This window comes from Cervus elaphus, chromosome 21, assembly GCF_910594005.1.
Source record: "Cervus elaphus chromosome 21, mCerEla1.1, whole genome shotgun sequence".
NCBI classification, from domain to species: Eukaryota; Metazoa; Chordata; class Mammalia; order Artiodactyla; family Cervidae; genus Cervus; species Cervus elaphus.
In genome coordinates this window covers 5,419,985-5,443,579 of record NC_057835.1, presented here as the reverse complement: position 1 = coordinate 5,443,579, position 23,595 = coordinate 5,419,985, and the positions used below count along the sequence as shown (strand labels likewise).

At 67.1% G+C, this 23,595-nt stretch overlaps 1 protein-coding gene across 20 annotated transcripts in view; it reads right to left on the bottom strand.

Moving 5' to 3' along the window:
- Positions 1–2,690: 2,690 nt before the first annotated feature.
- The window catches only part of LOC122679199 (plectin), a 54,466-nt gene continuing 33,561 nt past the window's right edge, over positions 2,691–23,595 (bottom strand). For all 20 annotated transcript variants that reach the window (XM_043879535.1, XM_043879534.1, XM_043879543.1 and 17 more), the window contains 27 exons: positions 22,953–23,119; positions 22,206–22,321; positions 22,028–22,134; positions 21,823–21,942; positions 21,649–21,744; positions 21,350–21,477; positions 21,015–21,108; positions 20,405–20,559; positions 20,059–20,329; positions 19,893–19,970; positions 19,639–19,800; positions 19,257–19,361; positions 18,984–19,079; positions 18,657–18,782; positions 17,584–17,736; positions 17,352–17,506; positions 17,146–17,272; positions 16,790–16,973; positions 16,543–16,700; positions 16,249–16,427; positions 15,405–15,543; positions 14,948–15,304; positions 14,792–14,875; positions 14,532–14,636; positions 14,323–14,421; positions 10,104–13,484; positions 2,691–10,006 (listed from right to left, as the gene is read on the bottom strand). In XM_043879535.1, the coding sequence (XP_043735470.1) occupies positions 3,794–10,006; positions 10,104–13,484; positions 14,323–14,421; positions 14,532–14,636; positions 14,792–14,875; positions 14,948–15,304; positions 15,405–15,543; positions 16,249–16,427; positions 16,543–16,700; positions 16,790–16,973; positions 17,146–17,272; positions 17,352–17,506; positions 17,584–17,736; positions 18,657–18,782; positions 18,984–19,079; positions 19,257–19,361; positions 19,639–19,800; positions 19,893–19,970; positions 20,059–20,329; positions 20,405–20,559; positions 21,015–21,108; positions 21,350–21,477; positions 21,649–21,744; positions 21,823–21,942; positions 22,028–22,134; positions 22,206–22,321; positions 22,953–23,119 (13,155 nt within the window). In that variant the 3' untranslated portion in view covers positions 2,691–3,793. The remainder of the gene's footprint in view (positions 10,007–10,103; positions 13,485–14,322; positions 14,422–14,531; positions 14,637–14,791; positions 14,876–14,947; positions 15,305–15,404; positions 15,544–16,248; positions 16,428–16,542; positions 16,701–16,789; positions 16,974–17,145; positions 17,273–17,351; positions 17,507–17,583; positions 17,737–18,656; positions 18,783–18,983; positions 19,080–19,256; positions 19,362–19,638; positions 19,801–19,892; positions 19,971–20,058; positions 20,330–20,404; positions 20,560–21,014; positions 21,109–21,349; positions 21,478–21,648; positions 21,745–21,822; positions 21,943–22,027; positions 22,135–22,205; positions 22,322–22,952; positions 23,120–23,595) is intronic.

The following is a 23,595-nucleotide window of genomic DNA, read 5'->3' as shown; positions in this document are numbered from 1 at the left end:
CGTGGTGGGGTGTGCCCAGAGATGTGCTTGCTAAGCAGAGCCACGGGCAGGCGGGGGTCAAGCAGCGCCAGCCTGTGCAGCCCAGGGCGTGCCCCACGCCCAAGGGGCTGCTGGGACCCGAGGCTTGGGCTGGGTAGGCTCAGCAGACTCCTTGGGGCAGCGTCGCCCCACGCTGAAGTGTGGCTTCATCTCTCACCTGGGGGTTCCCTTTCCTTTCTCATGCCCTCAGGTGCCTGAGGTCTCAGCTGGAAGAGTTACAGGAGGGTTTTCCTCGGGATCTGGGTCTGTTGGAGCAGGTACAGCTGGAGATCCACTCAGGGCCTGTTTGGGGGTGGGTGTGCCCATCCCCAGCTGCCACAGACTCGCACCAGCCTGTTCAGCATGAGCTGCCCCCCTCAAGGTGCGCACCCTAGGGCAGCCCGCAGCCCATGGCTGGGAGGCAGGGGATATCAGCCCAGACCACTTGTCACTGGAGAAACAGCTCTCTGAGGCCTGGGACCCCAGGATCAGGCCACAGGAGTCTTTGCAGAGACCGCACCTTCACCCAGTGGCTCTCCCTCCCGGATTCTTTCCTCACACCCTCTCCTGGGAGCCCCCCACCCCACCAGGAGCACCTGGATCACTGTCTTGGGCTCTGCGTCTGGGAACTGACCTGAGACAGCTGGTGTGAGACACGGTCTCAGGAAGCACCCTCCACAGTGGGGTCTGGGGCTGCAATGCCCACCCACTCGTCTCCTGTGGGGGTGGACGCTGGCAGCCCTGGCACCTGGGGCGGATGGCGCTCAGGCTGCATACAGGGTGGAGGAGCGCACAGGTGTGGTGGGCATGGGTCAGGGTTAAGTCCTGGCCTGTGCCACCCTTAAAAGAACACAGGCAGCAAGGCTGTGACTTGGGGTCTCTGGAGAGGCCCAGAGGAGCCCCGGCTTGGAAGCAAGGATGGAGCACGTGTGGTCTCCCCAGGGCCGGTCCTAGGATGCTCCCGAGGCTGGTGGGTCTGCACAGCTGACGGTCCCTGTCAGATGCACCGACGCAAAACCAGCCAGCTGGCCGAGGGCCTGGGGTGAGCGGGGTGGACACCAGCTCAGGCCCACACAGAGCCAGGGAGTGACAGGCAGGTGGCCCACACACCCCGTGCCCCCCACTACCACTAGATGACAGTCTTGCAGGGGGTCCCCGTGACTATAGACTGGAGGAGGAGGAAGCCTGGCCTGGCCCACCATGGTGGGCATGGTGTGTTGGGCTGACAGCGGCGAAGGAACCCTGGGCCAGAGCCTTGGCCCTGCAGTGGGTGCTCCCCGTTCCCTCCGCCCCCCGAGAGGAAAGGAGAGTGGCTCCTGGGTGGCATGGCCTGGCTGGTGGGTCAGGGTCTGAGAGGAGCAGGAGTGGACAAGGTGTGGGTGGACATGGGGGTGAGGTCATGCCAAGGTCTGCTAGGAGCACCATGCAGAGCAGCCACTGGGCCACCCGACCCACGCGGCTTGGCTGTGGGACACTGGTCACTCGTGCTTGCACGTGGGCTCCCGCTGAGGTGGCCCCGTGCAGGCTGGTGAGGTGCCCCTCCCAGCCGGGCCCAGCCCCTCTCACTGTGCACAGCAGCCTCCCGGCAAGACCACGGAGGCGACAGCAACCAGAGACCAGGTAGCAACAAGGAGCAGACAGCCACTTCAGCTTGCTGCCCTGCCTCTCGGTCGCCCCCAGGTCCCTGGAAACACCCCCTCGAACCTCAGAGCCCCTTCCATCAAGGGGGGCTGCATGGATCCAGGGCCACAGGATGCCAGGCCCTCTGGAAGCTGCTGGCCTGGCGCGGCTGACCCCCGTGGGATGGCATGTGGGTGGGACCTCGAGCCAAGGACCCCAAGAGGGGAGGCTGAGAAGGCCCACCCCCCACAGGCCCAGGACCCGCTGGGGCGTGTGCTGCTTGTCCCTGCAGCCTGTCAGTGAGACCCTCATGGTCCCGGTTGGCGAGGGAAGACATGGCTGTCCGGGGCAGGGTGCGGGCTCCCTCAACTCACGGCCTCAGAGGCCACCCAGCACAGCGGCACCGTCCCAGCCAGGAGGCCCCTGACTACCATGCAGAAGAAGGGCTGCTGCCCTGGGCAGGCTCAGTTCTAACTGCAAGTGGGCAAGAGAGGAGAGCCCAAGGGTGTGGGACCAGGGGACCAGGACTCACCCCCGGGGATGAGGGCCTGGCCCTCCCCGGGCGGAGCAGGGAGACAGCTCATCGGGGCTGTGGCTGACCCACTCACCCTCCTCTTTAAAGTTCTCCCAGAATGAATCCTGGAGAAGTTGGAATCAACTGAACGTGATGAGCAGGGGTGTGGAGGGGAGGCTGCAGCAGAGATGCTGACGCTCTGCCCACTGACCACCACCTGTGCTCACGACCGCCTCTTCTCTGGATGGCTACCCTTGGCCAAATTGGACCATGTACCCGGGGGGCACAGTCAGTGACCAACCAAGGGACGTCACCTCAGGTATAAGTTCCCGTCACAGATCCAGCCTGGGTGCTGGGCATGCAGACCCCAGCTGGCCGGGCCTCCACCTCCTCTGTGCTCTGGGCCCCTTAGCCCGGGGCACTCTCTGAGAGTGTGGCCTCCAGCCAGCATCTTCACCAAGCTCAGAGCCTGGGGCTGCAGCACCCTTAGCCGACACGCCACCTAAGCTCTGGACAAGAAGGGACACAGGACCACGGGGAGGTTGGAATTGCTTTTATTGGGGCGAGCGCGGCAGGCCCGCCGTGGTCAGGTTAGTGTTCTGCCCTCGGAGGCAGCCGAAGCCGGGTGCCTCCACCCGCCACCTCCCTGGGTTAGTGGAACATGCAAAGCTCAGTCAGAGGGTGGAGGCAGGGGTGGAGCCGCCAGGGCCCAGGCGATGGAGCAGGAGCGGGCGGCACTGGCCGGCAGCCTGGTTGGCATGGATCGCCCGGGCCGCATCCCAGGCCCACTTGGGGGCTGAGGCTCCCTGGGAGAGGCAGGCAGGCAGCACCCGGGGAAGGGTTGCCCCACAGGCCTCGGGGGGGCGCTTGGCCCACAGTGGGCAGAAGCCTACGGGGGCCCCGCCGTACCTGGCTGGCACGCCTGAGAGCTGGGCAGTGGCGAGCCTTTCACCAGGAGGGTCTGTCTCCCACCCCAGGTCTGGGTCCTTGGGGCCTGGGGTGCAAAGGGGGACACAGAAGGCACTTACTAGGGAGCTGAGGCTGGAAGGCTGAAGCCAGAGGCCTGGGGTCTGGGGGGCCTGGCTGGGCCGGCTGGGTCTGCTCGGGGACCTCACCCTCCCATGGGGAAGGGGCTTCCTGAGCAGCCGAGGAGAGGAGGGTGACCAGGACTCACTGCTGCCCGCGCAGAGCGAGAGGGTCAGTCCTGGAGACATAGAGGTGCTGGTCCCAACGGCCCTGCTGCTGGGGGCTACATCCGCTGCCCAGGCAGGTCGGGCTGGGGGTTGGGTGGGGCTGGTCTACAGGACTGGGGGAAGCTCACCCAGACGGAACCCCCTGGGGAGATGGGAGGGCTGAGTTGGGGGGCCCACCTCTGGACCCTCCAAGGCACCTGGCTGTGGTGAGTGGCAGGTAAAGAGGAGCAGGGAGACCCGGGGGATGGGGTGGTCAGTGGGGCTGGACTGGCCCCATCCCCGGGAGACAGGCTGTCTGGACAACAGGTATATATTAATACGTTAGTCTAGTCTTTTTGGTTAAACTTTAGGCACCGCTTGGGAGGAAGACACCTTTCAACGTTAGAGAGAGACCCCAGCGCCTGGGCGGGAGGCCACATGCAGAGCGGGAGGCGGGGAGCGGGAGGGGTCAGGCTGCCGCGGACTCGGGGCCCCCCAGGGAGGAAGTGGGCCCCGAGGCATAGCGGCGGCCGTAGCCTGAGGAGGAGTAGGACGAGGAGGAGAAGGTCATGGAGAAGCCTGAGCCCGTGGCGTCGAAGCTGCCGCGACGAGAGCCAGCCCGGGAGCCGGTGCGCGAGCCGGAGCGCGAGCCTGCGGTGGAGCCGGAGCCGCTGACGCTGTAGGGGCTGTAGTAGCCCTTGCTGGACTGGGCGGCGGCCTCCAGCAGCCGCAGCCCCGTGCCCTCCTCCACCATGCTGCGGTCCAGCGCGTCCTTGTAGGAGATCTTGAGCTTGGTCTTGGGGCAGGTGAGGTACTTGGAGTACGCGCTGACGTCGCGCAGCTTCTGGGCAGTGCGGGCATCCACCGTGCCGCGCTGCAGGGCCTCATCCAGGGGCACGCGGCCCGGCATGTCGGGCTCGATCAGGCCACCCGTCAGGTACTGCACCTCCAGGAAGCGCTGCCCCGCCTCGTAGTAGAGCCAGCCCTTCTTCAGGGCCTGGGCGGCCGACATTTTGGTCTTGGTGCGCGGGTCCTCAAAGCCGCAGAAGGCCTTCTGGGCCAGGTTGATGCGGTCCACCATGATCTTGTCCACTAGGCCCTTGTTGACAGCGTCGGTGACAGGGAAGCGTTCGCCAGTGTTGGGGTCGATGATGCCCCCAGTGCAGGCCTGCGCCTCCAGCAGCCGCTGGCCCGTGATATTGTCCACCAGGTTGCGGTGCATGGCCTCTGTGATGGACACCTTCTCCAGGGTCTCGGTGTCCAGGATGCCAGCCACAGGGCCTGTCTCCTCCGTGGGGTCAGACCAGGAGGCCAGCTGGGTCCTAGAGACGGCCGGGCTGATGGGGTAGGAGGACGACGACCCCACAGAGGATGAGCGTGAGCGGAAGCCACTGGCATTGCCTGAGAGCATGTCAGCGAACTCGGTGATGGACAGTGTGCCAGCGCGGTACTGGTCCAGTGCTGAGCGGTCGATGAGACTCTTGGCGATGGCCTCATCAATGTCGTATTGGCGGCCCGAGCGGCGGTCGATGATCATGGATTTGACCACGCCATCCGAGGACGAGATGGTGATCTCCTCCCACTCACACTCCTGCTCCGACAGCTCCAGATAGGTCTGGTGGTCGATGAGGCCCTTGCGGTAGGCCTCGTACACAGACATCTCCTTGCCCGTCTCGGGGTCCACGATGACCACGCGCCGCTTGCGCACTGAGGACTTAGAGGACGTCTTCCGCTCCCTCTTCTTCTCCTTCAGCGGCAGGAGCCGCAGCCCCGTCTGGGGGTCGGTGACACAGCGCTCCATCAGCTGCAGGTATGTGAGGTTCTCCTCTGTGTTGGGGTCGAAGAAGCCCTTGGTGTCATCCGAGGGGTCGGTGAGGATCTCGTTCATCTCCTCGTCGAAGAGGCCACGCTGGTAGGCCACGTCCACAGGGAGGCGGTGGCTCTCCTCGGGGTCGATGATGCCGCCTGTGGCGATCTGGGCCTCCAGCAGGCGGATGCCGTGGTCCTTGAGGATGAGGCCCTTCTTCATGGCCTGGAAGAGGGAGATGAGCTTCCCGGAGTAGGGGTCCTTGTAGCCGGTGACGGCACGCTCGGCCGACAGCAGCTTGTCCTTGAACTCGGGGCCTACGATGCCCATGCGCACGGCCTCCTCCACAGTCAGCTTGAGCCCCTTGATGGGGTCGATGACGTAGCCGGTGGCTGCCTGCGCCTCCAGGAGCTCGAAGGCCGTGCCGGGCCGGATGATGCCCTTCTTCATGGCCTGGTACACCGACAGCCGCTCCTTGGTGGCATCGACGAGGACGCCAGCGATGCTGCTGGTGCCCTCGAGGAACTTCTGCAGATTCTTGGAGACCTCCTCAATGGAGGTCAGGCCCTCCTGCAGCCGCTGCGCCGTGACCTCGTCCATGACGTGAGAGCGCACGAGTTCCTCCACCGTGATCTGCTTGCGCAGACCACGGAAGGTCAGCTTGCGGGCATCTGAGAGTGGCAGGAGGAGCAGGCCGCTGGCTTCATCGCGGCGGCAGCGCCGGAGCAGCTGTGTGTAGCTGAGGTGCTCGTCCGTGGAGGGGTCCACGTAGCTACGCACCTCACTGGGCTCTGACAGCTGGTCGTGCGTGTCCTTGTTGAGGTAACCACGCTGGTAGGCCACCTCCAGCGGGAGGTGGAAGCCCAGGCGTGGGTCCACGATGCCGCCCGTGGCCAGCTGAGCATCCAGCAGCCTCAGGGCCTCCTCAGCGGGGATCAGGTCCTTCTTCATGGCCTGGAAGAGCGAGATGGTCTGCTCTGTGTAGGGGTCGCGGTAGCCGGTCACAGCCCGCTCGGCTGACAGCAGCCGGTCATGCAGCTCGGGGCCCACCAGGCCCTTCCGCACGGCTTCATCCACGGTCAGCCGCTCACCCTTCACCGGGTCCAGCAGGAAGCCCGTGGCAGCCTGTGCCTCCAGCAGCAGGCGGGCCACCTCGGCACTCAGCAGCCCCTTCTTGAGGGCCTGGTAGATGGTGAGGGTCTGCCTGGAGCCAGGCAGGTAGACGCCGGCTACACAGCCTGTGCCGTAGAGGTAGCGCCAGGCAGACTCGGCCTCCAGCACCTCACGGAGGCTCCTGGTGCCCTCCCGGAGCAGGCTGTAGGACTCACGGGAGATGACCCGGGCCTCGTACAGGTCCTCGGCCGTGAGGCGGCGGCGCACGTAGTCATAGGACGCTAGGTTCTGCTGGCGCACAATCTCGGTCTTCTCAATGATCTCAATGATGATGATGATCATGCGTTCCTTGGTCACACGGCCGGCCTGGAAGTCGGCCATCAGCTGGGCCCGCTGCTCCTCGGGGATCAGGTCAGACTGCATCACCTCCCACAGGGACATGGTGGAGCCCCCATGGCTGCCACCCCCGGGGATGTCGATCTGTGTCTCCTCGAAGGCCCTCCGCGTCTCCTCCTCGGTGTACACCCGCGTGGTCTCCACCACCTCCGCCTTCTCTGGCCCTTTCAGTGGCAGCAGCCGCAGGCCCGTCTCGGGGTCCTCCACGCAGCGCTCCATCAGCTGCCTGTACGTGAGGTTCTCGTGCGTGTTGGGGTCGAAGAAGCCCTTGGTGTCGTCGCTGGGGTCTTGTAGGATGCGGTTCATCTCCTCATCGAAGTAGCCACGCTGGTAGGCCACGTCCACAGGCACGCGGTGGCTGTGCACGGGGTCGATGATGCCACCCGTTGCGATCTGGGCCTCCAACAGGCGGATGCCGTGCTCTCTGACAACCAGGCCCTTCTTCATGGCCTGGAAGAGGGAGATGGTGCTGCCCGAGTAGGGGTCCTTGTAGCCGGTCACGGCCTTCTCGGCCGACAGCAACTTCTCATGCAGCTCGGGGCCCACGACACCGGCCTTCACGGCCTCGTGGACGTACAGGCGCTGATTCCTCACAGGGTCCACCAGGAAGCCCGTGGCCGCCTGCGCCTCAAGCAGGAGGATGGCAGTGCTGGGCCTGAGCAGACCCCGTCGCATGGCCTCGTAGATGGTCACCTTCTCCTTGGACTCCTCCAGGTAGATACCAGCCAGGCAGCCGCTGCCCTGGAGAAGGGTCCGCACAGAGTCCAGCTCTGACAGGTCCTTGACTGATGTCTTGCCGTCCTTGAGCTGCTCAAACTGGGAGCTGCTGAGGATGCCGGCAGCCAGGAGCTCGCTGGCCGGCACTGGGGCACGGAGACCGCTAAAGGAGAGCCTCTCCCGCCGCGTGGTCTCCACCTCCTCCACGATGGTGATGACAATCTTGATGATCTTCTCCACAGTGACCTTGCCCGTGCGGAACTGCCTCAGCAGTTCCTGTCTCTGTTCAGCTGTGAAGTACTCAGAGTTGATGAGCTCCCAGATGGTCACTGCCCGGCCCTGGAAGCTGCCCACAGGGACCTCGACAGTGGCCTTCTGGAAGGCCTCACGGGCCTGGACCTCGGAGTAGAGCTCCTGCTGCCGGGCCCGGGCTGCCTCCTCCGAGAGCGGCAGCAGACTCAGTCCTGTCAGCGGGTCGGGGCGGCACTGTTGCTGGAGCTGGCTGTAGGTGGCCGGCTCCCAAGTACGGGGGTCATAGTAGGTCTTGGCGTCATCTCTGGGCGCTGAGAGAGCGGTGCTGGTTTCCTTATCCAGGTAGCCGCGGGCACAGGCGACATCCAGGGGCACACGGTGGCTCTTGCTGGGGTCCACGGTGCCCCCCGTGGACAGCTGGGCATCCAGTAGACGCAGGCCCTGCTCCCTGGGAATGAGGCCCTTCTTCAGGGCCTGGAACAGGGACACGCTCTGCCCCGAGTAGGGGTCCTTGTAGCCGGTCACAGCCTTCTCAGCCGACAACATCTTCTCGTGCAGCTCAGGACCTACCAGGCCGGCGCGTACCGCCTCGTCCACAGTCAGCCGTGTGCTGGTGGCAGGGTCGATGATGTGCCCGGTGCCAGCCTGGGCCTCGAGCAGGGCCACGGCTGCCTCCGGCTGCAGCAGCTCTTTCTTCAGAGCCTCGTAAATGCTTAGTTTCTGCCTCGACTCCTCCAGCCACACACCTGCAATGACGCCTGAGCCCCGAAGGGCCCGCCGCACACCTTCCACCTCAGCCACCTCCTGCACGGAGCGCTCACCCAGCTGCAGCTGGCGGAAGAGGTCCCAGTCGATGACCCCGCTCTCAAGCAGCTCGGCAGCAGGGACCAGGGCGCGCAGGCCCTGGAAGCAGAGCTGGCCCTTCTGCTCGTGCTCCTCGATGACGGTGATGACAATCTTGATGATCTTCTCCACGGTGACCTTGCCCGTGCGGAACTGCCGCAGGAGGTCCCGCCGCTGCTCGGCCGTGAAGTACTCGGAGTTGATGAGCTCCCAGATGGTCACCGTTTTGCCCTGGAACTTGCCAAATGGTGCTGACACAGTGGCCTTCTCAAACACGTCCCGGGCCTCCGAGTCAGTGTAGACCAGCTCACCACCCTTGGCAGCCTGATCAGTGAGTGGCAGCAGCCGCAGGCCTGTCTCGGGATCCTCCACACAGCGTTCTAGCAGCTGCATGTACGTGAGGTTCTCGTGCGTGTTGGGGTCAAAGAAGCCCTTGGTGTCATCGCTGGGGTCCTGCAGGACGCGGTTCATTTCCTCGTCGAAGTAACCACGCTGGTAGGCCACGTCCACGGGCACGCGGTGGCTGTGCACGGGGTCGATGACACCGCCCGTGGCGATCTGGGCCTCCAGCAGGCGGATGCCGTGCTCGCGCACGATGAGGTCCTTCTTCATGGCCTGGAAGAGGGAGATCTGCTGCCCGGTGTACGGGTCCTTGTAGCCGGTGACGGCACGCTCAGCCGACAGCAGCTTGTGGTGCAGCTCGGGGCCCACGACGCCCTCCTTCACGGCTTCGGTGACAGTCAGCCGCCTGTTCCGCACTGGGTCCAGGAGGAAGCCTGAGGCCGCCTGGGCCTCAAGCAGGATGAGAGCGGTGCCCGGGCTCAGCAGCTGCCTCCTCAAGGCTGCGTAGATGGTCAGCTTCTCGTTGCCAGGCTTCAGTAGCAGCCCGGCGATACTGCTGTGGCCCTGCAGGTAGCGGCGCACATCCTCCCGCTGTGTGAGCTCGACCACCGTGGTGCGGCCCTGCGCCAGCCCCTGCAGCTCCTCTGTGCTCAGGATGCCTGCCTCCTGCAGCTGCAGGGCTGGCACCTTCTGTCGCAGGCCCTCGAAGGCATGTTCTGGCTCTGCGGCTGGGCCGTCGGCCACGTCCTGGCCATTGGGCAGGGCTCTGGTGGCCGCCGCCTGAGCAGCGGTAATCTCCTCGGAGTGGGCCAGTGCGGCCCGATGCTCCTCCTCCAGGTGCTCCAGCCGCTCACGCAGCCGGCGATTCTCCTCTGCCAGTAGCTGCTCCTGCTGCTGCCGCTGCTGCTCCAGGAGCTGCAGCTCCTCCTGCTTGCGCCGCACACCCTCCTCAGCCTCGCGCTGCCGCCGCTGCGCCTCCTCCATGCTGGCCAGCAGCTGCTCCTTCTCCTGCTGCATCTGCTGCTGCTGTCGCTGCTGCTCCTCTCGCAACTTCTGTGCCTTGGCCACCTCGTCCTGGAAGAGCCGCTCCAGCTTGGCCTTCTCTTCCTCGATGAAGCGTTCCCGCTGCAGCAGGCTGTCCTTCTCAGAGAGGAAGCTCTGCTGCAAGGCCTGTGTCTCCTGCAGCAGTTGCTCCTGCTGTACCGTCTGCATCTGTCAAGAGGGTAGGGAGCGGTCAGGGACACCTGGCCGGGCGCACCCTCCCCAGAGCAGACCCCACCCCAGGTCCCTGCCCTCCACTGCGAGATACCTCCTCAGACTTGAGCTGCAACAGCTCAGCCTCCTTTTTGAGCTTGTCCTTCTCGCGCTCCAGCTCTGCAATGGCCTCCCTCAGGCGATCGGCATCCCGGTCGCTCTGCTGCCGCTGGGTCTCTAGCGTCTGCACCAGCGTCACCTTCTCCTGAGTGGCAAGCTCTGTGCGGTGCAGCTTTGCGCCAATCTCCTCCGCCTGCTTCCGGAAGCGCTGGGCGTCCTCCTCCGCGCGAGCCTGGGCCCGGCTCATCTCGGCCACGCGCAGCCTGAGTCTCTCGGCCTCCGCGCTCATTTCCAGCTGCCGTTGCCGCTCAGTCTCCAGGGTCCGCTGGAAGCCTTGCGTCTCCTGTGCCAGCTGCTGAGCCATCTGCTCCTTGTCCTCCTGCAGCCGGCGGGCCTGCTCCTGGGCCAGCTCCTTCTGCTGCTGCAGCAGCTCTGCCTCGGCCTTGAGCCGCGTGGCCTCCTGTACTGCCTGCATCTTCTCCTTGAGCATCTTCTCCGCCAGGGCCCGCTGCTGAGCCAGGTCCTCCTCCGCCAGCTGCCGCAGCCGAGCCGCCTCCTGAGCCGCCACACTCAGCCGCGCGGCCTCCTCCGCCACCTGCTTCATCTTCTCGGCCTCCTCCTGCAGGAGGCGCTGCGTGTTGTCCTTGTCGCGCAGGATAAGGGCGCGGTTCTCCGCCTCGATTCGCGCCTTGAGCTTGCCGAGCTCCTCCATCTGGACGCGCACGGAGAACAGCTCCTCCTCTACCTGGCTGCGCTGGCGCGCGGCCTCCGTCACCTCCGCCTTCAGCCGCTGCAGCTCCTGGTCCAGGATGCTCTTCTGGTGGTCTGTCTCCTCCAGCTGCAGCCGCAGTGCCGTCAGCTCCTGCTCCACCTGCGCCTTCTGCCGCAGCGTCTGCTCCGCGAACTTCTTGTGCTTCTCCATCTCCGCGTCGGCCGCCTGCTTCTGCCGCAGGGCCGCCTGCTCCGCCTGCGCCCGCCGCGCCGCCTCCTGCTCGGCTTCCTTACGCAGCTTCTCAGCGGCGGCCTGCGCCTGCGCCTGGGCCTGCGCCTGCTCCTCCGCCGCCTGCTTCAGCCGCTCCGCTTCCTCCACGCGCTGCCGGGACTGCGCTGCCTCACGCTCGGCCCGCTCGCGCGCCTCCTCCGCCTCCTCCGCCGCACGCCGGGCAGCCTCGGCCTCACCGCGGAGCCTCTCCAGCACGCTCTGCTCCTGCTGGAGGGTCTGCTGCAGCTCCTGCTCCTTCTGCTGCACTGCGAAGGCGTGCGCCTTCTCCTCCGCCTGCAGCCGCTTCTGGGCAGCCTCCTGTGCCAGCTGCAGCTGCCGCGCAGACTCGTGCTCAGCCCGCTCGCGCAGGCGCCGCGCCTCCTCCACCTTGGCCTTGAGCCGCTCTACCTCCTCCAGTGCGGCCTTCCGCTGCCGCGCAGCCTCCTCCTCAGCCGCCAGACTCTTCTGCACGCGCTCCTCGGCCTCCCGGCGCCGCCGCTCCTCCTCCGCGGCCAGCTGCCGCTGCCGAGCCGCCTCCTGCTCTGCCTGCTCCTTGCTGCGCAGTGTGTCCTCTGCGTTGCCGCGGATGCGCCCCAGTTCCAACTCCAGCTCCGCCTTGCCGGCGGCCGCCTTCTCGAAACTCGCCTTGAGGGCCAGGATCTCCTCCTCCACCTGCCGCCGCTGCCGCAGCGTGTCCTCCACCAGCCCCTTCTGCCGCTCCAGCTCGCTCTCGGATGCCTTGCGCAGCTGCGCCAGCCGCTCCTCGATGTCAGCCTTGTGCTGGGCTGCCTGTTCCTCCAGCTTCCGCCGCTGGAAGGCTTCGTCTTCCGCCAGCCGCCGCAGGCGCTCGTTCTCGGCTTCCTTCTCCTTGAGCGCGATCTCCGCCTCCGTCTTGAGCCGCGTGGCCTCGCTGATGGCGGCCAGCTTCTCGGCCAGCACCCGCTCGGCCTCCGCCCGCTGCCGCGCTGCATCCTCTTCCGCCAGCTGCCGCTGCCGCTTGGCCTCTTCTGCCAGCGCGCGCAAGCGGGCGGCCTCCTCCGCCAGCTCACGGAAGCGCCCAGCCTCAGCTTCCAGCCTCTGCTTGGACTTCTCACTGCTGGAGCGCGACTCTTCTTCAGCCCGCGCCTTGCTAGCCAGCAGCACCTCCATCTCAGCCCGCACCTTGGCCAGCTCGGCCTCCAGCTCCTGGCGCTTCTGCGTGGCCGCGGCCGCCTCACTCTGCAGCCGCGCCAGCTCCTCCTCCAGCAGCTGCCGCTGCTGCTCGCCCTGCTCCGTCTCGGCGCGCAGCCGGATCAGCTCCTGCTCGGCTGCCAAGCGCTGCTGCGCAGTGCCCTCCGCCAGCTGCCGCTGCTTCTCCAGCTCCTGCTCCGCCAGCTCACGCTGCCGCACCGCCTGCTCCTCCGCCTTGCCGCGGCGCCGCGCCTCCCGCTCCGCCGCCTCCTTCTGCTTCTCCGCCTCGGCCTGCGCCAGGCTCTTCTGCTGTGCCACCTCCTCCGCCTGCAGCCGCAGCCGCAGCGCCTCGTTGGCCTTAAGCTGCCAGCGCTCCAACTCGCGCTCGGCCTCTTCACGGGCGCGCTCAGCCTCCGCCTGCTGCTGCTCCCGACGCGTGGCCTCTTCACGCAGCTGCACCACGGTCACGTGCTCTTCCTCGAGGGTGCGTTCCAGCTGCGCTGTCTTCTCAGCAAATGAGGCGTGCCTGCTCTGCAGCTCAGCCTGGGCACTGCGCTGAGCTGTCTCTAGCGCCACCTGCACCTGTCGCGCCCGCTCTGCCTCTGCCTGCCGCAGGCGCCGCTCCGCCTCCTCAGCCTGCAGCCGTAGCTCCTCTAGCGCCTGCAATGCCCGCTGCTTTTCCCGCGCTGCCTCGGCTTCGGCTTTCACACGCAGGGCCAGCTCAGCCTCGGCCTGCCGCTTGCGCTGGGTTTCGTCTTGCACTTGCCGCCGTAGGCGCTCTGCTTCCTCCTGGGCCTGTCTCTTCTGTGCCTCAGCCTCCTCCGCCCGCGCCCGCAGGGCTTGCAGCTCGCCCTCCGCCCCACCACGCTGGCGCTCCGTGGTCTCCAGCTGCAGGCGCACCACTCGGATCTCCTCCTCAATGCGCAGCCGGCTGCGCTCGGCCGCCTCCACCTGCCGGGCCTTTGCCTGGATCTCCGCCTCCGAGCTCTGCCGCAGCTGCTGCAGCTCCTCCTGGATGCTGCGCTTCTGCTGCTGTGCATCCACCGCCACCTCCTCCCGGCGTGCCACCTCCTCCTGCATGCGCCGCTGCAGCTCCTGGGCCTCACGCTCCGCCTGAGCCTTCGCCTGGGCGTGGGCCTCAGCCAGCTGCCGCTGCTTCTCCAGCGCAGCCTCCACCTCAGCCAGCCGCTCTCGCTCCTCCGCCCGCTGCTGCTCGGCCAGCCTCTGCGGCCACGGCAGAGAGAAGAAGAGAACCAGAGACAGCGGTGAGCACACCGCAGCTGCTCCTGGGACGCAATTCGGTGCCACTACAGCTCAGCGTGGTGCAGGGCTCGGGGGAGGACACAGGTCATGACCTGGCTGAGGGGAATCACGTGCACCCCCCCGGGGCACTCGGGGCAGCGAGCGCAGCCTGGCCCCACAGTGCTCACCAGCCCGGGGAAGGAGACCCAGGCGTCCTCCCCTCTTCCCGCAGACAGGCGACGGAGACAGACAGACAGAGAGAGAGAGAGAGCAAAGCAGGAGGTTTGCAGGGTCCAGGAACCATGACCACCGCACAGCCCTGCCTGAGCACTGCTGATGCCTGAGGTCTGCTCTGGCCCCCCAACCTGGCAGGGCAGGTGGCCAGTGTGGGCATCATGTGGACCTGACATTCTGCGGTTCAGCTCAGGGAAGAGGCTGCAGGTAGGCCAGACAGAGGGCTCACCCGGGGAGCGGGAGGAGATGGACAGGCCAGTGCCCTGCCTTGCCGTGGTGCCCCTCTCAGCCCCCACGACCGAACAAGCCCGAGTCCTTGCAGAGCAGGCGGCCAAGTGAAAAGGCCAATGCAGAACCCCAAGAAGGGACACACAGAGCCAGGGGGAGGTCCGGGGGCACACGCCAGCCACTGGGGAGACAGCCGTGCAGCGCCAGGCCGCGTGCGGTGGGCCGTGCTGCGGGGGCGCCGGCAGCCCAGGCGCAGGGGGTGGGCAGCACTGTGCCAGGTGCCCTTGGACGCATCCCAGGGGCCACATGGGGGGGGTGGGGGCGTGACGGGATGGCCTCCCCACCCTGGCAGTCCTACCTCCTCCTCCTCCATGCGCCGCAGGGTCTCACTGATGAACCTGATGTACTGGCTGGTGAGCGTGCTCAACTCACTGTAGCGGGTCCGCAGGTCCACATACTGGGGGGAGAGGCGTGCCCACAGTCAGCCCTGCCCCTGCCCATAGCCCAGCGGGCCCTGCGTGGCTTTGGCTCCGCCCACCCACCAGCCCCACAGCCCCTCAGCCTCACCTCCTGGATGACACTCTCGGACCCCGACTGGACCTTGGGCTTTTTGGCTGGGGAGGCCACCGGCTCCAGCTGTGCCTTGTATGTGACCAGCTGAAGCTCATAGTCCTGTAGAGACACACCAATGGCTGCCAGCTCTGCCCGCCCCACCCCGCCCCTGAACCTGCCTGCATGCTTTGCCCAGCATGGCCTCGGCTGGGGGGCCCCCAGAGGTCGCAGCCCATTGCACGTCTCCCCTGGGGCCCGAGGCCGCAAAGCCTCACCTTGATGGCATTGATGTACTGCTTCGCGAACCTCTGGCACTCCTCCACCTTCTCCGCATGGCGTTCAATCTCTTCCAGCAGGGCCTGGGGCGTCAGAGTGGTCAGCGATCACGGGGCACACCACGCCCGCCCCCCGCCCGCCCGGCCCGGGCGCACCTTCTCCTGCCGCAGCTGCTCGCGCACGGCCTGGCTGTCGGCCAGCGGCACGGCCTGGATCCGCTCCTGCCGCCGCCTGGCGTCCTGCAGCCAGGTGCCCAGCGGGTCCGCGCTCTCCCGGTAGTAGCGCAGCTGGCGGCCCAGCTGCTCGAGCTCACGCTGCCGCACGTCCGTCTGGGCCAGCACGGCCTGCCAGCGCTCCAGCAGCTGCGTGACCCGCTCGCGCCAGCGCTCCACCTCCACGTCCCGCTCGCCGTGCCGCTGCTGCAGCCGCTCGCCCACCTCTTGCGCCCCCCGCAGCTCGTCCCGCAGGGCATCGAACACAGGCTGCTGTGCCTCTGCCTGGGCCCGCAGCTTCTGTTGGGCCAGAGCAGAGCAGCTGTTTCAGCCTGAGGCCCCAGCTGCCGCCCCTGACGCCATCAGGCCCTGGTGGTGGGGTGCGGGCTGGTGGCAGTACCTTCATTGCAGCCTTGGTGGCCTCAAGCTCTGGGAGGGCAGCGGGCACAGCCTGGGCCTCCTTGAGCTGCTCCTCGTGGGTCCTGAGTGCATCCTCGGCCTCCTGCGTGCTGCGGATCACCAGGCTGATGGTCTTGAGCCTGGGGGACGGCAGGGCCACATGAAGACAGGCTGGGTAAGAGACTGAGGACCAAGGCCATGCCCTGGAGGGAGGCTCATGGGGGACTGAGCGTGCGGAGTTCCCACGAAGCTTCTGAAAACAATCTACGAGCCACGTGAACGTGTATGCTGAAATGGACAGCGCGGGAAAAGGTGCCCATGTCTGGAAGTGAGGGCAGAGAGGAGGAAGGGGTCCTGGGAAGGACTCCACATTCCCCAGGGCACGGGACGGGGAGGGGGCCCTCTCAGCACCCTGGGTCTCTGCTATGTCACCCACAGCCCACCAGACCCCACCTTCCACCAAGAAGCTCCTCCCCTGAGGTTGCCAGTGCCCCCCAAGCCAAGTTCTGACCCTCACTGGACATGCCCCCTGCTAGCACTCTTCACCCTGTTGGGCTCCCCATGCCTCTGCACACTCGCCTTCCACATCTTGGTGACCCCCCTGACCTCCTGGTGTCCTGTGGGCAGGGGTGCCAGTCCTCCCACAACTGCTCTCACCCCTCAGCCCATCCTCAGGAAGCCAGCCACACAGAATCCCTCGGCCACCCCGCGCCACCCCAGCCAGGTCCACGCCTGCTATCCCTCATGGACTCTCCTCATCGCCCAGCCCATCAGCCTGTCCGCACCCTCCCGCTCTGCTCAAGACCCCCTTGGTCTCCACCCCGGCCGCTGACCGGCACACTCACTTCTCCAGGTAAATGGCGGACAGGCTGCGGACCTGCTCCAACTTGCCCAGGGTCAGCTCCAGCTCTGAGCGCAGAGTGGGGGCCGCAGGGGACGGCTCGGGCAGGGCCAGGACCTTCTCGGCCTCGGCAGAGAGCCGGGCGACCCCCTTGCCCAGCCCCTCCACCTCTGCCTGTGCTTTCTGAGGAGACAGAGCAGGGGGCAAGCTGAGCCTGCGAGCCCGACAGGCAGCACCCTTGGGAGCCAGGGGCGGGGGGCGGGGTACGGTGCGGTGGCGGGGAGGGGCCGGGGCCTGCCTGCTGCTCGGCGATGCGCTGGGCACACTCCCGCGCGGGCTCCTTGTCCAGTGGCAGCCGCAGGCGGTGCACCGTGCGCGTCTCGCAAGCCTCCAGCTGCAGCCGGATGTCTTTGAGTTCCGAGATGCAGCGCTGACAGCGCGACTCCTCCTGCTCACCTGGGGAATAGGTCCTGCTCGCACGCTGCCCGGCCATGGATGGCCCCCCACGAGTCCCTCACCCCCACCCCCTGGCTGCCCACACCTACCCTGCTCCAGGCTCTGCAGCAGCTGCTGGTAGTGGCGGCTGCAGGAGCCATACTCGCGCTCGGCCTGCAGCCGGTCCTCAGGCCCAAAGCCGCCGGCGTCCTGACTGTCCCGCAGAAAGGCCTGGTAGTGCAGCTCCAGGTTGCGGAGGGCCTGGCGCTGCTCCTCGGGCTTCAGCGTGCGGAACTGCAGGCAGGTGGGCAGGCAGGGGTGAGTGTGGCCGCGGGGAGACCCACACCCCACCAGCCTGGAGTGCTCAGCGGGGCCACTGTACCATGACCAGAGACCGGGGGGTGAGCATAGCCGTGGAGAGGCCCCACACCCCACCAGCCTTGAGCACCCGGCAGGGCCGTCGTACCGTGACCAGGGACCAGGAGCGGATGAGCTGCACGTCACGGCTGAGGCTCTGCCATGCCAGAAGGCTCTTCATGTCTGTGTGCAGCTGATGCCACAATGTGACCAAGGCCTGGTGCTGGGCCTCCAGCCTGGCGGGCAGGGCACAGTCAGAGGTGTCCAGGCACCTGCCCCACCACCTAGCCGGCTGCCCCGCCCAGGACCACACACCTGGCCACGGCCTCCAGGGCCTCCTGGTTTGGTGGGGGCACGAGGAAGCACACGGAGGGCACGGCAGCCTCACTGCCGGAGCCGCTAAGCACCTTCCAGTGGAACGGCTGTGCGGGGCCCAGCATCTGGCACTCATCACCCTTGTGCACGGTCACCTGCGGCAGCCAGAGACATCACCGTGTGGCCACATCCAGCCCCCTCCACGGCCCAGCCCGCCCAGCCAGGTCCTCACCTCCACCTGCTTGTAATCACAAACGGCCAGCAGCGGCACGCGGCCCCGTGTGGGCTGGGTGGGGTTGCGGGGCGTGAGCTGCACAATGGCCTTGGCCCGCTTGGCCAGGCCTGAGAGGTGCCCCCTGTACTCGTTCAGCTGGTCCTTCTCGTCCTGCGGGGACAGGGGGAGTTAGGGGGGTCCGAGACCCTCTATGAGGACCCCCGTGCCTGCCCCAGGAAATGCATACGTGCCCCCCGCTGCCCCACATTGCCCTGAGACCAGGAGTTCCTTCCCACGGTCCCTGGAATGTGGTGGGGCTGGGCACTCGCCAGGACAGGCCCCTGGGCTTCCACTGACACCCTCCTCCCTGGGCAGGACCGAGTGCCCCTCCCCACCCCCACCACAGCTCCGTCGTTCGGGGAGGGTGCCATGCCATCCTCTCTCTCTCCCCTCTGCCCTCCCTGGTCCTTGTGGAAGGGTGCACACCTCCTCCGGTTCAGCCCCTCCGAGGAACCAAGGACCACCCCAGGCCGCAGGTCAGAGTCCACGTGGAAGCTGCCTGCGCCTGTCCTGGCCAGCAGGGCCCCTGGCCCCCCTCCTCCGTCTCGCCCGGCCTGAGCACCATGCTCGGCCACCTGTGTCCACCTCAGCCCCACCTGCCCCAGACTGTCCGGCTCGGGATGCCGGTGGGCCTCCTACAGTGCAGGACTGACAGCCCAGCGGCTGACTCAGGCCCCTCCTCGCTCCCGCGGCCCCAAGGGTCGGCTCTCGTACTGGCTCTGGGCAGCCACCTACTCTTATGCCAGGCCCCTGCCTCTAAGCTCTCATCCACTCATACCCATCCCGCTATGCTGACCTCCCACGGTCTGACCTCTTCCGACCCCTGCTGGTCCCTCCAGTCGCCACCCTCTGCCTCCAGAGGGACCTTCCCCGGACATCAGCCTGGACAGCAGGCCTGCCTCCCCCCGTGCCATCCCCAGCCCTGGACCACCCACGGCTGTAGCTGCCCTCCAGCCCCACCGGCTGCGCCACCGGGCAGCCGCGGCTGCCCCTCACCCGCTGCACAGCCCTGGGCCGGCCGAGCGGCTCACCTGGGCGTCCTGCAGCAGGTCCTCCAGCCGCGTGACGGTGATGGAGCGGTCACAGGTGTACTTCCTGTTCAGCGTCTCCTGCAGCTTCCGCAGCTGCTCCTCGGCCTCCCGCACATCTGAGAAGAACTGGGGCGGCAGCAAAGGGTCAGAGTCCCCGGCCCCGGCTGCCCCAGTGTAGGGCGAGGGACCAGGCCAATGCCTGGGAACAGTGCTGACTGAGGTCAGTGAGACAGACAGTGTACGGACCCAGTGCACACCTGCAGCCCAGCAAAGGGACACCTCGAGGCCACTGCAGTGGGCTGGGCATGGGGGGAGCCCAGGCCTCACCTGGAAATAGGCGGTGTTCTCCTTCAGGTGCGCCTCGATGCAACAGCACAGCTGCAGCATCCAGCTCCACTGGGTCTGCAGGGCTGCCTGGAAGGACTGCCACACAGCACGCGGCCCGTCAGGCCCTGCCCGCCTCGTGGCCCGGGGTGCCCCAGCCCCCGCCCCAACCAGGGGCCCTCCAGCCCCGCCCCCACCAGGGGAGACCAGGTGGGTCCCCAGCCCTGCCCCTCCCCCCAGTGGCGCCTGCAGGAGGTCCCTGCAGGCCCCTCTCACCTCCACTGTGGGCCGGGCAGGGTGGTCTTCCCGGAGCAGGCGGTCCCCAGTGCTCTGGATCTCTTTGATTTTCTTTTCTTTCAGCTCCAGCTCACGCATCAGGGCCTGACAAGGGCAGAGGCCTCAGGGGCAGTGCCAAGGCAGCACTAGGGACCCCGGCTCCCACCAAGTGCCCCTGGGCCTGGGCTGGCCCGGCCACCCACCGAGGGGCCCGGCCACCCACTGAGGACCCCCACCACCCACCAAGGGGCTCCGCCTCACTGAGGGGCCCAGCCACCCACCACCCACTGAGGGGCCCCGCCTCACCGAGGACTCCCACCACCCACCGAGGGGCCCCGCCCCACCGTGGGGCCCGGCCACCCACCGAGGGGCCCCGCCTCACCGAGTAGGCCTCCTTCTTGGCGGCCATGTTGCTGTTGCGCTCACTCCAGTCGAAGCCCACCTCCTCCTCCTCCTTCTCGCTCAGCCACATGAGCTCCTTGGTGGCGGCCGCCACGAAGCCATGCAAGCTCTCCAGGGACCGGAGGCGGGCCTTGGAGGAGTTCTGCGGGCAGGCAGGCAGGCGGGGGCTGTGTCAGCTGCTGCCTCCTCCTGGGACCCCTCCCCGCACCCACTTCCCGCCTGGCCCCCACTCACCAGCAGCTTGGCGTACTGCAGGTCCAGCCGACCCAGGCAGTCCCGGTAGGCACCTCGGGTGGCGGGGGACAGCTGGCCCTGAGGGAGACCAGCAGGGTGAGGCCTGCGGCGGCCAGGACCTGCCCACCCCCGCCGTCCACCACCCTCACACCTGCTGCCCGCTCACCTCGTCGGTGCGGGCCCGCTCGATCTTGGCCCGGAACTCCTCAACGGACTGGTGCAGGCCGCGGTGGCTGCCCAGCTGTGCCTCCACGCTGGGCAGGTCCACGCCCCACTCAGCACCATCCACCCGGCGCTGGTTCTCCTCCACCCAGGCCAGCAGATCCTGCAGGTAGCGCAAGGTTGAGTCCTCGAGCTCGGGGTGCCGTGGTGTGCCCCGCAGACGCAGGTTGTACTCGGTGCGGATGGCCACCAGACGCTCGTGCAGGCGGTACACCCTGTGGGCAGGGCAGGGGTCAGGGGGGTCGTGGAACAGGGCTGCCTGCCGCAGGCACTGGAGGGGCGTGTCCCACCTGCGGTACATCTGCTCGCCCTGCGGATGCCGCCCATCCTTGAGAGCCTGCACATCGTTGAACAGCAGCCGGATCATGCCGTCAGCCTTGTCCAGGTCTCGTTCCACCTCGCCCGCCCGCTGCGGTGCCTTGCCTGCGGCCAGCAGCCGGACGTCCTGCAAGGCAATCACCCTCACTCAGAGCCTGGCCACCCTGTGCCCCCGCCTCTGGGCCCAGCCCGTCCTTTCCCTTTCCTCCCTAGCCAGCACCTTACGTGTCTCTAAGGCTTCTGATCAACCCCCCAGGCCCAGTTCTCTGTGGGGACCAGGGTCAAGTGCAAAGGCCTCCACTGGGTCCCAAAGCCAAGTGCTTCTCAGCCTTGTCGCCCATCACCCACCCCAGCAAAGTCCTCCCTGAGAGAGCCCCAGCCCAGGCCCCGCGGTCTGGGTCCCCTTCTGCCACATCCAGCCAGCAGGCGGCTCAGGGCAGGCCTGGTGCCCAGGAGCTGGCTCTGCTCAATCTAGCGGTCAGAGATGGCCCCACGCCAGGAGGCAGGAGCAGTGGCTGCAGGGCGTGGCAGGCTTGGGGCTCCTCCCTCTGTGCAGCCTCCCTGCCCAGGACCAGCCCTCACCGACTGCAGCAGGGCGTCGGCCTGGTTCAGCTGCTCCTCGCACAGCCCGGCCTCCATCTGCAGCTTGCTCACAATGCGCTGAAGACGCTCCAGTCTGCGGTCGAGAGCAAGCACGGCCCCCCCTCATGAGTGGCGACGGCCCGCCAGGCTTCCCGCCTCAGAGCACAGCTCCCTCCTGCTCCGGGCCTCCCTGCCGGGCTGCGGCCCACAGCTGAGCTGGCCCCAGTGTGGGCTTCCCAGCCCGGCGGTGGGGGTTTCCTCCCCAGGCAGTGACTCACCCTCGGGTGGCTTCCTTGCAGGGCCCCACCCGCCCTCCCGCCTGCCTGCCCGCCCACCTCTCAAACTCGCTGCGGAGCTGCTTCTCCCGCTCCAGGATGGCCACGTGCAGCTTGCCCCACTCCTTCTCCACGTCCAGCGGGTGGTAGCCAGGGGGCACCTTGAGCTGGCCTGCTTGAACCGCTCCCTGTGGGCAGGGCCAAGCTCAGGCTGAGGCCAGCAGGCACCCAGGCCCCGGGCCCACCTGCCCTGAAACAGCCCTGGCCCCAGCTTAGTGAGGAGGCAGGCCAAGCCTGCTGGATGGGCCCCTGGGCCCCAGGCTCTTGGGCGGCTTCCCTCAACTCCAGGTCCCCCTCACCTCCAAGGACTGGTAGATGCCCTTGGACCGGTTCTTGTCTGCCTCCTTGGCTGGAAGCTCTGTCTCCTTAAACTTCAAGAACTGGCACCACAGGATCTGGGGACAGGGAGGTGTCAGTAGTGAAACCTGGGCGCCCACAGTGGACACAGGACTCCGCAGAGCAGGGAAACCCACCTCGATCTCCTCGAAGCTGGAGGGGAAGCGGCGTTCCTCGAAGGCAGCTGTGTGTGCCCGGATCCACTGCAGCAGCAGCAGCACCAGCTCCCGGTACTCCTGCCAGCGCAGCTGCAGCTCCTGGGCGGGGGGAGGGGAACAGGCATGAGGGGCCGCCGGGGCCCACTTGCCCCCTGCCCACCCCGCCCTGCCGGCTGGAACTCACATTAGCCTTCACCCCGTCCTGCACGTCTGGCACACGGGGCATGGCGTCGTACAGGGACGAGACATAGGTGATGATGGACTTCTCGTCGGGCTGAGGGACGTCCACGTCTGCAAGGGAGGGGTGTCAGAGGGGCGCTGGCAGGGGGAGCAGGGAGGGAGGAGGGGGCAGTGGCACATACCCTCAGGGTCCAGGAGACGTGTAACCCCCAGGTCCCGCTCTGCTACAGAGAAAGCCTGGTCCAGGTTCTCCAGGTTGGTCTGACGATACACCTTGTTCATGTCGATGAGCATGGGCCTGGGGGCAAAGGAGCAGGTGGGGCAGGCAGGCAGGGACACGGGAGCAGCAAGGCCCCCTGGGAAGGTCAGCACACAGAGAGACCCTTTGCAGATCCCCGGGACACAGAGCCCCCAGCCCACGGTCACCCTGAGAAGCAACCCCCCACATGGCACCCATGTGCAGGCCCCGCCCCCACGTGCAGGGCCCGCCCCCAGGAGCTCCTGGGACCTGCGGGGCACAGGGGCCCAGGGTGGGGTGCTTGTCTGGGCTCCCTGCAGCTACCCTGTCCACCAGGCCCTGGGTCCTGGGTGGGGGCTGAGGTTCCCCCAAGGACTGACCCCACTCAGGCCTCTTCTGGGGCATCAGTGTGGGACCAGTGCTCGTGGCTGTGAAAACCAGCAGCCCCGAGGTCCTCTGGCCTCAACGAAACCAGGAAGGGCCAGGAGGCGGCGGGAAGGGTGTGGGCCAGGTTGGGCCTCCCGGGGAGGCAGCTGGCAGCAGAGCCCATCTCCTGGGGAAGCAGCTCCCCGTGCGCAGCACACGCCTTCTCGCCGTCCCCTTTGCCCCAGCATGTCTGCAGTCGCCCGGCCGAGGGACTCGGGCGCCCCCGCCCACCACACGCATGGCCCCGCCCCGCCCGGCGGCCTACTTGTGCCGGTGGATGATAGCATTGAAGAGGCGGCCGTCGCGCCAGCTGGAGGTGAAGTTGTCACAGCGTAGGCCCTGGTAGCCCTCCACCATGCGCTGGGACCACAGCAGCAGCTTCTCCTTGGCCGTCATGTCCTCTGACTGCCCGCTCACCTGGATGTCTGAGATCTGCCCGCACAGTGGGCAGGAGGCAGGGCTCAGGCACAGGCCCCTCGGCAGACGAGCCACCGGCCAGCAGAGGCCAAGCAGGTCCTGCCCACATCAAGGAGCCGCTGGGACCCACCACCCCTCAGCGTCAAGAGCCCAGGTCACCCCAGGCAGCAGCTGCCACATGTGGGTGCCCTGGGCTCCCTCAGCCCAGCTACACCTTGCACCCCCCAAGGCAGGATCAGAGTTGGTGGAGGGTATGTGCAAGGGGCTCGCCCAGAAGCCCCAGGCCTAGAGAAGACTGTCATGAGGTGCAGGCGGTAGGGGATGGTCAGGGCCTCTCTGGCTGCAGGCCAAGGTTGGGTCCTAGGACTGGGCACGTGTGGCTGCAGCCCGAGCCTGGCCCTGTACTCAGTCCAATCCTTTGGGCCTAAGTCTGCTAGCTTGTCTGTTCCCAGTTATCTGTCTGTCGGTCTGCCTGCCTGTATGACTCAGCT